Source organism: Chanodichthys erythropterus, chromosome 2 (assembly GCF_024489055.1).
Source record: "Chanodichthys erythropterus isolate Z2021 chromosome 2, ASM2448905v1, whole genome shotgun sequence".
Taxonomy (NCBI): Eukaryota; Metazoa; Chordata; class Actinopteri; order Cypriniformes; family Xenocyprididae; genus Chanodichthys; species Chanodichthys erythropterus.
In genome coordinates, this window is record NC_090222.1 from 20,818,916 (window position 1) to 20,836,308 (window position 17,393).

General features: G+C 35.4%; 1 protein-coding gene across 1 annotated transcript; it reads right to left on the reverse strand.

Moving 5' to 3' along the window:
• Nucleotides 1-2,025: 2,025 nt before the first annotated feature.
• On the reverse strand, nt 2,026-5,039 carry hint3 (histidine triad nucleotide binding protein 3). Its single transcript, XM_067393746.1, has 5 exons — nt 4,899-5,039; nt 3,603-3,720; nt 3,342-3,411; nt 3,130-3,256; nt 2,026-2,706 (listed from the first exon to the last, which is right to left on the reverse strand). The coding sequence occupies exons 1-5, from the start codon at nt 5,028-5,030 to the stop codon at nt 2,668-2,670; spliced, it is 486 nt and encodes a 161-aa protein (XP_067249847.1). The 5' UTR covers nt 5,031-5,039; the 3' UTR covers nt 2,026-2,667.
• Between the last annotated feature and the right edge of the window lie 12,354 nt (nt 5,040-17,393).

The window sequence follows — 17,393 nt, forward strand, 5'->3', positions numbered from 1 at the left end:
GTTCCTTGATTATTACGCCTGAATGAGAGTATAGTTCCTAGCCATATCAGCCTAGAAAATCGCAACTTTTCATTTTCTGTCGGTCTTAGTACACGATTTAACTACAGAAGAGTCAAGTTTTAAATAGGAAAAATATCAAAACTCTTTGGTCATTTTTAAGCGCGATGCTAACGGTCTAATCAGATTCAATGAACTATGCTAAGCTATGCTAAAAGTGGTACCGCCAGAACCGGAGATCGGCTGAATGGATTCGAAAACGGTAAAACTCAACTGTTAAACTCTAGGGGAGTTGGAAAATGAGCCTATTTTCAAAAAAAGTGGAGTGTTCCTTTAACTCACTTAAATTTTGTTAGATAAATAAACAGCAAGTAAAAAAATAGTAATAAATAATCAAATTACGAGTACTAGCACAAATGAATACTACAGAACAAAAAAAAAATTAATTAAATAAACAATGCTTTTCAAGTTTTTCATGTAGACTTAAAGGGATAGTTCACCCAAAAACCTATGGAAGTTTTTTCGACTCTTATTGTTCAAGTTCCCATCTACTGCTATTATTTGACTGACAGAGGGCAGCGGTTGCAGTTAAAAATCATAATTTGCGTTCCACTGAAGAAAAAAAGTCACCTACATCTTGGATGCACTGGGGGTAAGCAGATAAACATCAAATTTTCATTTTTGGGTGAACTATCCCTTTAAACAGGAGATTTTCAGGTACAGAAATTGTAATCTCTCTCTCTCTCTCTCTCTCTCTCATATATATATATATATATATAAATAACTATATAATTATAGATTAAAGTTTATTAATCAGTCGAGAGCAGTTACAAATGCATAAATAATGTTTTCAAATGAAATATAAAACGTTAAATACTGTTATTTGAAATTATTAAAAAAATGAAGACACTTTAAACTTGAAATTTAACCCGCCAGTAGGTGGCAGCAAGTCCCTGCTAATGAGCGAGTCATTGGGATTCAACCAACGGCTAATTCATTCAGGAAGTGTTGCTCAGAGACGCAAGACATTGGAACTGTTTTCGTAGGCAAAATACAGCGAAACAGGCGATTTGGTGTCTAAAATGTAAGTCACTTGATATTAAATTCTTGTTTATTAAACTGTAGGCTACTTTGTATAAAATCAATATTAACCTTACATTTGTAATTGTTGATATTTGGAGAAAAACGGCGCTGTGTAATATTGATTAACTATTAAATTATATAATAAAAAAGATATATCTTGAATTCTGGGGCATTCTAAAGGCATTTTAATAGACCACAGTGAAAGTGTGCACTCTAAATATGCACGCGCACTAGTCTAACCTAAACTGTTACTAGACTATGTCACGTAGTGCATGCGTGCATTCAATGGATGTGGTTTGTTTGTTTTTTGTAAATTGAGGGACATACTCGATAATTTCAGATCGTTAAATTAACAATTACGATATCATAGACATAGACGATATACATCGCACACCCTACAGCACTGGCCCGATCGGGCAAGTGACAGTTCCGTCTACTGTCCCGAGCGTCGTTCACACTGGCCCTGGGCCATGGGGCAGTCCTTAATGTCGAGCTCTGCTATGGAAGTCAGTGGGGCCCATCAACTGTTTGGTTACCCATATTCTTCAAATATCTTCTTTTGTGTTCAGCAGAAGGTTTGGAACAACTTTTCATTTTTGGGTGAACTATCCCTTTAAGTGAACACCTGCAATAACATGCAACAAGTGTTGACAAGAAGTATTACTCAAAACATAATCACATCTTTGCCATCACTTTGATGCACAGTGTTAAGGTACACGTTATACAATTGAAACTTAAATGTTTTCTATTTGTAATAGTCATTTTCTCATGATGAATCAATTGCAAGGAAATTACAAGTGTTATCTAGAAAATACATGTCTACTTTTCTGTATGGAGTTGCTTTGAATTTATTACAAATATATTTAATATAAAATATATTTAGAGTGGTGATCATAGTTTTGAAGCACAAAAAAACTATTAAAAAGCAGAAAACACATATGCAGGTTATTATTTATTTTGTTTACACGCTTACGGACATCATACAGTGCAAATACAACTTTACATCAATCAATAATTAAATACATCTGAGACAAACAGGCCTTATATCCATACAGTACAATCGATGTCATAGCATAAACAGTTAAAACATTTCATTTAATGTTATATGAAGGAAAACACTGCCGTATACTGATGCTGAAATCATTCAGCAGTGGATTTGGCCATAGCTAAATCCAATTATTGAGCTTAATTGCCATTTTCAGCTTGTTCATATTTTAAAAAGTCTTTGTCATTACTTTGCATCCTTAAAAATCTTATTATTTGAATAAAACGCAAAGAAGCCAAACTATTCACCATAAAAGATTAATGATTCTGTCAAATTTGTCATTACTATTCAGCATGCTTTTTTTCTTCTTCAAATCAATTCAAAAGTAGCTGCAATTTTGTTGCTGCAAATTTGATTGGCCCGCCTAGCCAACAATATAACTAACTAATGAACGTAGCAATAATGAGTATTACATCCCAGAGGCACCCGTCTTTGGCCTTTTGTCATCACAAACAGATTGACTTGGACTGTTGTTATGAGTAACAAGGCTCGGGGCATCTCAAACATTAATGTATTTTGAGTTCCTCTCACTTTCTGTACATTTAGCTCATAGAGTTCAGTCTTTGGAGTAACTGGTCTGCCTGCAAAATGAAAACAAGAGTTAGCTATACATTTGCATGCTCCAAAGCAAGGGAAAATCAACAATTCTATTATTTGATACGTAAAGAAAAATGTTAGTGTTAGAATTGGTCATTTCTCCACACAGATCCATCCAGCAGTATCTGCTAGAGCTGGCAAACACAAAAAAGGTTTTCATTCCCCTGCCACTGTAGCTTGTCTATTTTAATTTAATACAATTTGCTTGTTCCAATTACATGACAAAAGGTCTCATTCAACAGGCGTAATAAATGGCGACGTCTTGCTACGCTCAGAAAACATTGTTTGTTAATGCATCAATAACCTGCTCCAAGGGAATGTGATTATTAGTTTTAGTGGATGTAATTTACTTAGAGGATAAGGGGAATAGTGGATTGTATTGTTGGGTGGTTAATTTGATTGCTTACCGTAATGAACCAATACGAGTTTAGCCTGTAGACAAAGCGTGACATGAAGCCCATCTGACTGACGGGTGCGAGAACATGGAGATGCAGATGTGTGACAGAGCAGAATGGAGGCCAGTGGAAACCAAACCTTGGAAATACGATTGACATGTCAAAATTGGCATGCTATATAATTTTAGTATAACTGGCAAAGTATTCAATGTTTTATCCATTACCTAACATCATTTAAATCAGTTATATTGTTCTTCTGAAGCATCTCTTTCCCCATCTCCACCATCTTCTCCACTAAAAAACACAAAAATAGAGTTTACGCAGATGACTGTGTAGTCAAACATGCTGTGTAACTAAATTGGGAATTGTGACTATTTGTAAATGGTAAAACTGACTCATTACTTCTGATTGTTACTGTAAGAATAGCTACTGTCAGAAATGTATAAACATTTACACCAGTCTCTAATAAATCACAGCGTTTTTACCTAATGGTGCATGCTCTTTTCTGAGAGATTTACAATTGCCCACATGTTTGCTTGGCACAACCAGATAGTGATGAGGAGCTCCAGGGTGGATATCTCTGAAACAGGAAATGGTCTCATCCTGAAAAGAGAAGAAAGGTTTTATTTAAAATAAATAACAGTGATAGGGTCTAATCATTTTTTGTTAAAAGTTATTTGTAATTATTTTGTTAATAAGTGTGCTTAACATAAACGTGACTTAATAAACAACAAAACATGACTTGAATTGTTGTAATACCATATCAAATGCATATTAATATGCAACATTTCTTTATTAGTATTAATAATAATTTACTTTGTGATAACGACGGCTGTGCAAATTAACCACATTGCTATATTTTGTAGTAAAAATATTCTTAAATAACTATGGAACTACAGTAACCTTGAGATATATATATATTTTTTTTTTTGTCAAAGTAAAAATGAAAGGAAATACTTTTATGCATTACAGACGTCTGTACAGACGTACAGAATTCATATTCTGAGAAAATCAGAAGAATTTCTTGAAATATTATTTCTGATTATAGGAAATATTTTCCATTCAGCTGTGCAATATTATATATTTCTATGCTTCTAGCCGTTTCAGAATATTTTTTCATATGACATTGTCAGAACCTAGAGGTATTTATTCATCATAGCTTTGGTTTTACATTTATTTCTTTTTAATGGTTCAAAAAATCCTTACATTTCCTCTTGTTCTATCTTGTTCTTGTATTTTGTTTTCAAAAATATAACCACAAAACTTAAAGCCTAAAATAGTCTCAGCAAAAAGGGATTTTTGGACAGCTTTACAGCTCAAATAACAAACTCACACAATATTCACACAGTATTTTCCATTCAGCTCTGTGCAATATTACATATTTCTAAGCTTCTAGCAGTTTTTCATATGATATTGATGATATTGTCAGAACATGGAGAAATGTATTCATTCGCTTTGGTTTCACCAGCATTTATTTTAACATTTTTTTTTTTGTTTTTTTAATCCTAATAGCCCCTCTTGTTCTTTTTTGTTTTTAAAAGTAAAACAAAAACACCTAAAACCCAAAAAACTACATTCTTACCAAAACATGTAAAAATGCAAGCTGAATTTGAAGAGTCGTATTCATGTCTGTAGTAACCGACAGCATGTCACCAATGTCGGTGTGTTACTTCACGCAAAAACTGATTTCATGAAACATTTCTCATTGTGATCTTTAGCCTCGTCTTATCGTCATACATTATCTTCAGTTGTCTTAGATAAAACACTGACAGAACACTCACGTTGTGCAGGAGCTCAGTTCCCATCTCCCCCTTCACGATTTTACAGAAAATACATTTTTTGTCATATCCACCATCATCAGTCTGACTCGATGTACCGCTCTCAGGTGTCGGTGTGTTTATGTCGTCCGCCATCTTCAAAGCGTGAAGTCAGCGCTAATTACATCACGAGCACGAGCGTCACGTCATTTCAACATACAAGTCCTCAAGTCAGAGTTTTAGTTTTTTTTAGTCAAGAAATATGCTGATCCCGTGTGTAAAACTACATTATTAACCTCTTCCACTCTGAGGCATTTTTTAGATTTCCGCCTGAATTTGACATACCAAAGTTTAAATGTTCACCCTTCACACATACAGTGAGAGAAATGTAAAATATTGGTGTCATTGTAAAGAAAACCCCTCAAAATAACAAAATCAGACTGTAATACTTCAGAAATTACATTGTATGCATTTAAAATACTGTAATAAGCACTTAAAAAATAGGCGATTTTTGTTATTTTTGTTCAAAATCCTATTTTTGAAAATCTGTAAATCAGGTTCTGTTTGCTCTAGGGACCTGCTGATTGTTTTGTTTGATTCCACTAGGTGACAGCTTGTACTAGAAAAAAATATTTTGAATCTATCATCTTCTAAACAGAAGTTATTGAAATGTAACTGAAGGGAGGCAAAATGATATTTTAGCGTATGCAAGTGTTCTTTGGATTGTCCTTTGCAAAAACAGGTTTTTCAGACTGCATTACCCCAAAAATCCTATTTTTATTATATGGTATAGCACTTTATTTTATTATTTATTGATTTTCTTCATTTTCATCTTTGTCTCTGAGATGCAAAACAAGTACTATGCTAAAAAGCATAAAAGAATGAGATTTTGTTTAGCGTTTTACACTTTTTATTCTCCTTTCAGGTGACACAAGACAGTATAACATATAAAATAAAATGTATGTGGTCTTTAACAATGTAAAACATGATCTAAATCCTCCACATTTTTATCATTCTGTGCATCACTATAATATTTTGTCCCTTGTGTTGAGAGCATCACCTTCCTCTGGCCTGTCTTGAAGATGTGAAGCTGAGGACCATCCCTGCCGGTGGTCCAGGATCTCATGCAGCATCTGAAACAAAAAATAAAAGTTGTTAGTTAGTTGTTTACAATATAATAATATGCATTTTACGATTTCAAAATGTAGATTTACTCAAATGACGATTTTATTTAAGTCTGCATACTTGTATACTAATATGTATGAGTATGCATACTTATACGCAGTTTCGTCAAATGTTTTGTCAAATGTAACGGTTTATTGGCTTAGTTGCTGTGCTTTCCCATTTCAAAATAATAATTTTATCATTAAATAAGCATTAGCATTGTAAATGCAGGAATATATGAGCTTACCAGTCAAGCGCAGGGTCCTCTCGTCTCCCTCGAGAAAAGCGAGCTGTCATTTTCGCCGAATCAACACGGCGTCACTGGTCCATGCCTCATCACGTTCAAGTACTTCAAAAACGTTTCTATCGGTGCCATTGGTGCTTTTCCCTCTCCATATGCCATTTTAGAAGTCAAAACAATACACAAACTATGAAAACACATGCAAATCTTCCATCAAACAGCTCCTCTCATCACTCGCGAAGCGATCACACGCCCACCACGTGAAACTGAAGCGCGTGTGTGTGTGTAAAGCTGCTGTGTGATCCCGCCTGCCTGCCTCAATGATTTGTTGAATATCTCGCCATCTGATTGGACTAGAAGCTTGATTGACATGTCCCTGGACAAATAGGATCCTCAGCTTTATACACGTGCCTGATATGTATATCATCGTCATCACTGAAGGAAGCCAGACCGTTTGGATGATGGTGTGAAGATCGCGTGTTTCTTCATTCGTCTCCATTTTGTGTTTCGGACAACCGCGACATAACAGTGGATTATTTACCAATATAAGCTCACAGAAAAGTGAAAGTAGGCTCATTTGAAAGAAAACTTCATAAGGTAAAAGATGATATAGAGTTTGTGGCTGATTTTATCTTAGAGAAGCATTGAAAGGGGTAGAAATGTGACGTTTGTGTTTGTTTTTTCCACATTTATCAAATTTATTGCGCGATTCTTTTGAAGATCGTTCAAATGATGTTGTGAAACAATAAAATAAACTATATAGCCGAATTCCTGAGAATGAGAGCTTTCTTCTGATATATGACATGTCTGTTTTATGAAATATGCGAAAAATTCATATTCATATTTCCTCATTGTAGTCAAGGGGAGGGGCGTTTTTGGCATGATTGTATATTTAAGCTTTATCTTACTTATTTGTGTAACATAAACACAGAAGTCATTATATTCTTTGTAAAGATTAGATTCTAAGTTTTCAAATGGTACCATATATGGGTTGGTAGTATCTGCAGAAATCTTAAAACAAAATAAGTGAAAATATTATGACGTCGTTTCGGCCCGCCCACGGGCCGGCAGAGTGGAAGAGGTTAAGACAAATTGTTGTTTTTGTATATTTTGTTAAATACATAACATTAATATTAATATATTACATGGAAAAATATAGTTTGTATTATAAATAAATAAATAAATAAATATATATATATATATATATATATATATATATATATATATATATATATATATATATATATATAAAACCATTATTAGAATATAGCCTACAATAAATATTTTTATATGGTTTAATTCAGTCAGCAAACTAAATATTCTTACAAAGCAGTTTTACAGACAATACTTTCATCCAGCCAGTGAGCAAGTGACAATGGTGCATGAGGAGAAAATACATAATAATTGGACAATTTGAAATATTTATAAATTGGCCTATAGCAATATACTTTTTTTAATTCTTCAATTTTTCCCTCATTACCTGATGTGGATGTCAAAATCAAACCCTGCAGTGAATACAAAAGAAACACTGAATATATTATAGGTTTAACATGATGTTCCTGTTGCTTCATCTAATGCTAGACTTTAAATCACATTTATTTCTGTTTAAAGTCATTGTGAATTCATATTCTGAGAAAATCAGAAGAATTTCTTGAAATATTATTTCTGATTATAGGAAATATTTTCCATTCAGCTGTGCAATATTATATATTTCTATGCTTCTAGCCGTTTCAGAATATTTTTTCATATGACATTGTCAGAACCTAGAGGTATTTATTCATCATAGCTTTGGTTTTACATTTATTTCTTTTTAATGGTTCAAAAAATCCTTACATTTCCTCTTGTTCTATCTTGTTCTTGTATTTTGTTTTCAAAAATATAACCACAAAACTTAAAGCCTAAAATAGTCTCAGCAAAAAGGGATTTTTGGACAGCTTTACAGCTCAAATAACAAACTCACACAATATTCACACAGTATTTTCCATTCAGCTCTGTGCAATATTACATATTTCTAAGCTTCTAGCAGTTTTTCATATGATATTGATGATATTGTCAGAACATGGAGAAATGTATTCATTCGCTTTGGTTTCACCAGCATTTATTTTTACGTTTTTTTTTTTTTTTTTTAATCCTAATTGCCCCTCTTGTTCTTTTTTGTTTTTAAAAGATAAACCAAAACACCTAAAACCCAAAAAACTACATTCTTACTAAAACATGTAAAAATGCAAGCTGAATTTAAAGAGTCGTATTCATGTCTGTAGTAACCGACAGCATGTCACCAATGTTTTTTATAGAGGTTAAGATGTATAAGCTGAAAAAATTTGATTAATTTATAAAATTGTATTTGATTAGTTGGGCATCTCAAACAGAAATGGCAGAGACACAGCTGTGTTATTCTTTATTTACTGCCTATGTCTATGAAATTCTATTACACTGTCTTCTAGCAGCCAGCGCAGCAGTTTTTGAGAAAGATCTCCCTGCAGAATAACTCAGACGAAGCTTCCGACCGGTTAAAGGTTACTAATCAAGAGAGGCAGAAAGGATAAGTGAGTGACAACACACGCTGTTAAACTGCTCTGTTTAGCGGGTCAGCCAAGCAATTAATCCTGAGTACTCCAATATGTCAGGACGCCACATTTACCACCTTAATGTATGCAAATGATGTCATTAAAATGCATGTTCATGTTTAGTCTCTAAATTAAGAGCTCATTTGCACTCCGAACAATCCAGAGATTCATTATTACAAATTACAAAAATAATAATGACTCAAGACATCAAATTTACTCTCCTTGTACACCCTCCCCTATTTACATTATGAATGTGAAAATAATTTATGTGACAATCAACAATTTGCAGCCACTGTATTGGAGGTTGTCAGCTGGCCAAAGCTATTATGTTATCTCTTGTTCTGCGGTTCCATATGATAAATAATGTGCCAGAAGATGACTGTATGCAATTACAGTCTGCTATGGTAGTGTAGGAATGCAAAGGATTGAAGGAAAAAAAAAAAAAAAGAATTACTGATAACTGAGAGAACTGGCAAATATGGGACGTAGAAGATGATCGTGATGTGAATGGAAAATACAAACGCCTTAGAAATAACTGGGAAAATATGAAGTTAAGCGCTGGCAACAAACAACGTCTCTAAATGATTCATGACCAAAATATCAACTCCAGCATTGAGGAAGTCGATGTTTTGTCCTGAAGAGGTTGTAGAATTATTCATGAGGCATCGGCTTTGTAAATAGATCCTGTTGATTAAAATGGAGGAAGTTGGGGGGTGGTGACAACTGCAAATCATGAATCTCTGGAGAGAGAGAGAGAGGGAGCTATACATGAAGGGAAAATATTCAGTTTCTTTAATCATGTTCTGCCCTACTTCCAACTTCCTCTTTCATTCCATACATCCCGCTGAGAAGACTGCCATCGCCACTGGTCACCGTCACACATGCTTTATGAATCTAAAATTGGCCTGTTATGAAATTAAATGGCAAAACCCTGACAAATAACATGCTTGAGAGGTTAAGAGGCATTTTATGAGAAATATAATCTGCTTTCTTTGACTTTTCACCTCTGCTTGTTTCTGTAGTATATTCAAAGTCAATGTGAATTGCTGTTCGCAATCCCAACTTCCATAATGTGACGTATTGCAAATGCAGACAAACATTTTGCCAAAATAACGCTTATAAAATAGCTATTTGGATTTTGGTTAATATTATCTGACAGTTTGTGTGGAGGTTAATATATTTTTATATTATATATAACAAAATAATTATATTTCAAAAAAATTCCTTTTTTTTAACTTTCTATTTATCAATAAATGAAAAGTATCATGGTTTTCACAAAAAAATTAAGAAGCACAGCTATTTTCAACATAAAAACAGTAACAATAAGTAATGCTTTTTGAGCACCAAATCAGTAAATTAGAATGATTTCTGAAGGATCATATGACACTGAAGACTGGAGTAATGATGCTGAAAATTCAGCTTTGTCATTACAGGAATAAATGATATCTTAAAATACATTAAAATAGAAAACTATAATTTTAAATTGTACTAATACTTCAGAATATTACTGTTTTTTTACAAACCCGATTCCAAAAAAGTTGGGACACTGTACAAATTGTGAATAAAAAAGGAATGCAATAATTTACAAATCTCATAAACTTATATTTTATTCACAATAGAATATAGATAACACATCAAATGTTGAAAGTGAGACATTTTGAAATATCATGCCAAATTGGCTCATTTTGGATTTCATGAGAGCTACACATTCCAAAAAAGTTGGGACAGGTAGCAATAAGAGGCCGGAAAAGTTAAATGATCATATAAGGAGCAGCTGGAGGACCAATTTGCAACTTATTAGGTCAATTGGCAACATGATTGGGTATAAAAAGAGCCTCTCAGAGTGGCAGCGTCTCTCAGAAGTCAATATGGGCAGAGGATCACCAATTCTCCCAATGCTACGGTGAAAAATAGTGGAGCAATATCAGAAAGGAGTTTCTCAGAGAAAAATTGCAAAGAGTTTGAAGTTATCATCATCTACAGTGCATAATATCATCCAAAGATTCAGAGAATCTCTGTGCGTAATGGTCAATACCCGTGATCTTGCAGTGCCGTCTAAGGGCCTGATCACATACAGGAATGCTACTGTAATGGAAATCACAACATGGGCTCAGGAATACTTCCAGAAAACATTGTCGGTGAACACAATCCACCGTGCCATTCACTGTTGCCGGCTAAAACTCTATAGGTCAAAAAAGAAGCCATATCTAAACATGATCCAGAAGCGCAGGCGTTTTCTCTGGGCCAAGGCTCATTTAAAATGGACTGTGGCAAAGTGGAAAACTGTTCTGTGGTCTGACGAATCAAAATTTGAAGTTCTTTTTGGAAAAATGGGATGCCATGTCATACGGACTAAAGAGGACAAGGACAACCCAAGTTGTTATCAGCGCTCAGTTCAGAAGCCTGCATCTCTGATGGTATGGGGTTGCATGAGTGCGTGTGGCATGGGCAGCTTACACATATGGAAAGGCACCATCAATGATGAAAAGTATATCCAAGTTCTAGAACAACATATGCTCCCATCCAGACATCGTCTCTTTCAGGGAAGACCTTGCATTTACCAACATGACAATGCCAAAACACATACCGCATCAATTACAACAACATGGCTGCGTAGAAGGATTGGGTACTGAAATGGCCAGCCTGCAGTCCAGATCTTTCACCCATAGAAAACATTTGGTGCATCATAAAGAGGAAGATGCGACAAAGAAGACTTAAGACCGTATTAGACAAGAATGGGACACCATTCCTATTCCTAAACTTGTGCAACTTGTCTCCTCTGTTCCCAGACATTTGCAGATCATTATAAAATAGGGAATGCCACACAGTGGTAAACATGGCTTTGTCCCAACTTTTTTGAGATGTGTTGATGCCATGAAATTTTAAATCTAATTATTTTTCCCTTAAAATGATACATTTTCTCAGTTTAAACATTTTATATGTCATCTATGTTGTATTCTGAATAAAATATTGAAATTTGAAACTTCCACATCATTGCATTGTTTTTATTCACAATTTGTGCAGTGTCCCAACTATTTTGGAATCGGGTTTGTATCAAATAAATGCAGCCATGGTGAGCTTGTGTGTGTGTATATATAAATTACTTCGTAACATCATGCACTGAATTAATCACAATTTTGACTGGAATATGTACAAGTAAACAGGGTCATATTTTATTTCAAGTTGACTTTAAGCTCCAAGTAGTACTTTAATTCCAAAATCGTAAAAAAATCTCTGTGCCATCAGTCAGTTAATAGTGTCGTCAGGATGTCATTTTCCTGTGGCTCTAGAGTCACTTGGCATTTACGGCTAACATTGTCTCTCAACAACTTTTATTCAGCAAAGATGGCAGAATCATGCATGAGCTGAGCAACTGCTAACAGCTAGCTTTAGCCAAGTATTCTGATAGCACTACAGAGGCAAAAAGTGTTTTTAATCAAATCACCAAATGGCTCACTTATAGTAGTCTCTGCATAAACTGGGATAGCAAAGTATTTTAACATAAAAAAAATACCTGTTAGGTTAGGTCAGTATTGCCAAATTCTGCCAGCAGGAGGCAGTGTTATAACATCCTTCAGCTCAGTGTTGCCAGACGTACGATAATTATCGTATTTGTACGATAATTTTGACCTCTGTACGATGTACGATCAATAATGAAAAAATCCCATAATGTACGATAATTTCAGTATTTTGTGACACTTAAAATGATGGTCGTTATAATCGGCTCATTGATCTAGCTGTGTGGATCCTAACTTGAACTTTGTTAGGCACGTCTTCCATCTCATCTCTTGTTACGTGTTCTCGGCCAATCATTGTGGAGAATGAATCTCTCTCACGAGCTCAGCCCTGCATCTCAATGTGCATACTGTCCACCCTATCCGCCCGAAATAGTATTGAAAATGCTATATACTATTTAGGATGGATAGTATGCACATTGAGACGCAGGCCAAGTTAACGTTTCTGCAGCGGCGCTTAGGTCAGTTGTTTCCCACTAAGGCACGCCTAATAATTATTTATGTATTGTGGTAATTTACAGTTCATGTCAAAAAGTTGTTGGTCTATAGATAAATAGCTGTATTATGTACATTTGACTCTCATGTCACCTTTATTTATACAGCTCTTTTTACAATGCAGATTGTGTCAAAGTATAGCTTTACAGAGATAGAGAGAACATAATTTTGGCTGTACAGCAGCAAAAATAGTGTGATTGTCCAGCTTAAGTTAGTTCAGTATTGATTCTTTCTGTTGTAAAAATAATTAGTTATTAATTTAGTTCATTTACCTTTACAAAAAAGTCGTGTACGATAATTTTCTTCCAAATACGATCATTTTGAGCTTCTGGTACGATAATTGGACATTTCCAATCTGGCAACACTGCTTCAGCTCAACCTTTGAAGTGTGAACAGCGTCTCACTCTCAGCTGCTTCATCACGTTTGTTCTTTTCAAACATTTGCACTGCTAATTCTTTCCGTCAAGTATGCATCTCAGATAAACCATGGTAGATGTACTAGACCCACATCTGAGGTAACGACATGTTTTTAAGCAGCAGTAGCGCTATCAACACATTAACTGATTTTACATAGCTAAAATGAATGCACTGTTGATGGTTATTTCTCGCACGTAGCTTCATCGGTGTCTGCTTTTACCCAGACAGATATATCATGGAAATGTTAGCATAATTAAAGAGAGCAGGTACCATGAAACTCTCTTGTTTACTCAGCTGTCTGTCACTCTTTCAGGCATTCTCTCCTTTTCGTTTCTCTCTGCACAGTCCATTTACTGTGGGTTTGCACATGCTGTCTATGCATGCACCTGGTGTTCATTTCTCTCTCCTCTTTCCTTCAGATCCAACACACACCACGTTTTCCTCTGAATTAATCATTGCTCTCTTTTGATTGGTTGATTGCAGCTTTTATTTGCCCAGTAATGCTGATTGACAGTTGCTGATACACTTGTCATATTAGGATGCAATATGTCTGTCATAAAATCAGGGTCATGAATGTGCTTTACTGTCACATGTAGGCATAAATTGCCTGGACGTTTTATAATACCTGGAGAAAGTGAATCCGTTTAGCATTCCCCACTCATCTTAACTAGTTATGCAATTAATCTGTCATTTGAAATGAAACCCTTTTGATCTAATATTCTAAATACAAATGCATTTTACCTTCAGAATGATGCATCCGGTTAACAAAAATGTTCTAGGAATGTTATCCTAACGTTCCCATTAAGCTATGAAAACATTATTTGATTTCAGTATAATATCTGAACATTCTCAATATGTTTTTTCTTGGTTCTTCAAACATGTTACTTTTGAATATTCTCTGAATATTATGAAACAAGTATTATAATTAAAAAAAAAATGTTAGATAAGTTAGTAACATTACAGGAAATAAAGCTCCATGAAGCATATAAATAACATTTTTGTGCTAATGTTTTTAAAACATTATTATAACTTTGAAGGAACATTCTATTAATGTTACTGGATGAACGTTTGTTCAGAACTTTGAGAGACCCTTGTCAGAATGTTAGCTAAAGTTCTGAGAACGTTCTTTGTTAGTATCTACCAGCAGTGGCTAAACCCTGCTTGCCTCATAGTACTGAAATATAGTTGTTTATAAGGTATGGATTTCAGTCACATGGCCAGATATCAGCAATACTTATCATGCATGACTGTATTTTCATTTTGCAAAGGGCAATCTATCATAGAACGACAGGAGATTGACAGAATACAACTTTTCTGTGCCGACAGCCCCAGTTGAGTTCCCAGCACAGAGAAGAGAGTGAAACCAACCCCTTAAAACTGAAATCTTTAAAAAGTAGGACTGTATCTTGAATGTTAAAATGTAATTCCATTATACCGCCAAACAGAAAATGAATGCATAATATTGACCTGGAGTTATTCCAACACTGTTGAGATGAGAGAAAAGCCTCTTATCTAGAATTGTAATTAAAAAACTGTTGCCCTTTCCCAGTTTTATTGGGACGTATTCATGAAATACAAGCACTACAGAAGAATTTCTGCGATCATTGTATGTAAAACCATTCCTACCTAAATTCAATGGGACAATTTACATACAAATATTTTTATGCATGATTTACACATAATTTGTTCTGCTAAAACCTTTCAGCTCAATACAATTGAAAATGTACGTTTGCTGCTTCAGATCCAAATGCCTTAGACTTTGATGAGTTTATTGCACTGTTTCAACCCCTTTGAATTGAATTACAGAAGTAGAAATTATGAAACTTGAGCAGAAATTGTGACAAATTAAATGATTGGAGACAAAAATGTTTGTTTTGTGCGGAATATCCGGGATTCAGGATGATCCAGAGTCATATTGTGCCACACAAACATAACCTTAAATGAAAATAAATTGAACACATGCACACTTATTATGTCTGGCTGTATGAAGACCGATGAGCATGTTTATATGCAAAGCAGTTTGTTCAATAACTTTTGGTTATGCTGCAGGATTGCACCAATAGTTTACCAAGTGCACAAGGCTGTGGAACGGCACCAAGAGTGATGTAGGATATTTAGAGTTCTGCCTCTCTTCACACTGTTCAAGGTTATCACACATCACAGTGAAATTCTCACATTCTCAATCAAAGTGAATCCCCTTGAAAAAGACCTGGACTGTTTTTAAACCAAGCTAACAGTGCCAGACCTGGATCACACACACAAGACATCTGCTACCACTTAGAGGGGTAGCACTACTAGAACTTGACATGGAACCAGAGAACAGAACTTTCAGAAATAAAAAGTCAAGGTGAACTGCGGTTAGCAAACAGTTTTAATTCCATAATGTGACATATTTCTGAGTGAAACAGGGTATTTAATATGAAAAAAGTAGGGTTGAGCTTGATTTTAATCCATTGAGAATTGATTGGATGCTGAAGATTGGAATGGAGCCAGATTGAATGTGAGTTTGCTAAAATAATGATTAAGTGGTGATTGGTTAAAGTAATGCCCCTTTTAGTTTCAGCTCAAAATACACCACAGATAATTTTTTTATAGCTTGTCAAATTTGCCACTATTTGGGTGTGCAAAACCCGCTGCTTTTGTGTGTGTCCCGACTCCCTTTAAATGCAAATGAGCTGCTGCTCCCCGCCCACTTTCCCAAAGAGGGAGGAGCTTTAACAATTCAACAACAACAAAGCTGGAGAATCTCACGCAGCCAAAATGACGATTGTCAGTAACTGTGTTCAGCCTTATATTGTTCAAACCGGAGTTGGACACTGATGGAGAAACTCAGGAAGAAGTTACAACTTTTAGAATGAAACTGGATGTTTCTGAATGGTTAGTGGATACATTTATGTAGTTACTGTGAAGTTGATTCAACTCATCGACGGATTTGCACAAAAGGTTAACTTGATGTCCAGAGGTCTCCAAACTTGGTCCTGGAGGGCCACTGTCCTGCAGAGTTTAGCTCCTACCAGCTCCAACACACCTGCTTGAAAGTTTCTTTTATGCCTAGTAAGACCTTGATTAGCTGTTTCAAGTGTGTTTAATTGGGGTTGGAGCTAAATTTGCAGGACAGCGGTCCTCCAGGACCAAGTTTGGAGACCTCTGGACATCAAGTTAATCTTTTGTGCAAATCCAGCGTTGAATCGACCCTTGTTTGTGAAGCAATTTGCGTAAAACGATGGCAAACTACTACAACAACTCTTCCTCTTCTCTAAAGCAGCCCAACATGGCCTCACCCCCTTTGTTGCGTGTTCCTGGGGGCAGAGTTTATGTAAATTTTGGAGTTTTTGATGTCACCAACCTGGGAAGAAGCTCGTTGTAGTCCCTACCAGCCATTTGTTGTAGTCCTTAAAAAGTGATTTCTGTAAAAGATAATATCGTAACTTTGCCGATGTTTTTTATGCTCAAGCAGCAACATTACACACTAACTAAAGTTTAAAAAAGTGAAGCTATATATGTATATGTGTGTGTGTGTGTGTGTGTATATATGTGTATGTGTGTAATCATACTTTGCCAAAAAAAAAAAACAAACTATAATTACAAACTGTAATGTTGCTGTTCACGACTATGAGTACACGTGCAGGAAGTTTCACACTTTCCTCCTTCCTTCTCTCTGTTTTTCAACTGTAAAATCAGCTAATGACTCTAGCAGTTGTGTCTGCACAGGATGGCTATGGAAACACCTTAATTGTTACAATAACAAGAAACCTCAGTACAGTGGGGAAATCTACTATGTTGAAAACCGAGCTCTGTTCAGCCGCTCAAATCTGCGTTGCCAACCGAAGGCCTGTTTGAAGACTATTCATGCTTTTTTGTATTACAGCTTCGGCACGAATGATAAAAAACTGACATGTTGTGTCAGAACAAGTAGAGCTGGAGGAAGTTGAATGTCTGGACTGCTAATTGCTTCAGAGGGCTGTCAGTGAGGTCTGTATGATTGTTATTGGTGCTCTAGGCTGAAGGCTGTGTACTGCTCCTGTGGGCCAGGCATTCCATCCTCTTGCTTTGTTTTTGCTGAGCCAATTAGCGAGCGTGATAACATCTGGTGCAAGAGGACAATGCGACTCCGTTCACA

Excerpts from the sequence above, each read along its gene's own strand:
- hint3 (XM_067393746.1), bottom strand. The coding sequence starts at position 5,030 with ATGGCGGACGACATAAACACACCGACACCTGAGAGCGGTACATCGAGT. Across the intron at positions 3,412-3,602 it reads AAAAGAGCATGCACCATTAG|TGGAGAAGATGGTGGAGATG; the intron begins GTAAAAACGCTG and ends TGTGTTTTTTAG. Across the intron at positions 3,257-3,341 it reads ACTGATTTAAATGATGTTAG|GTTTGGTTTCCACTGGCCTC; the intron begins GTAATGGATAAA and ends CGTATTTCCAAG.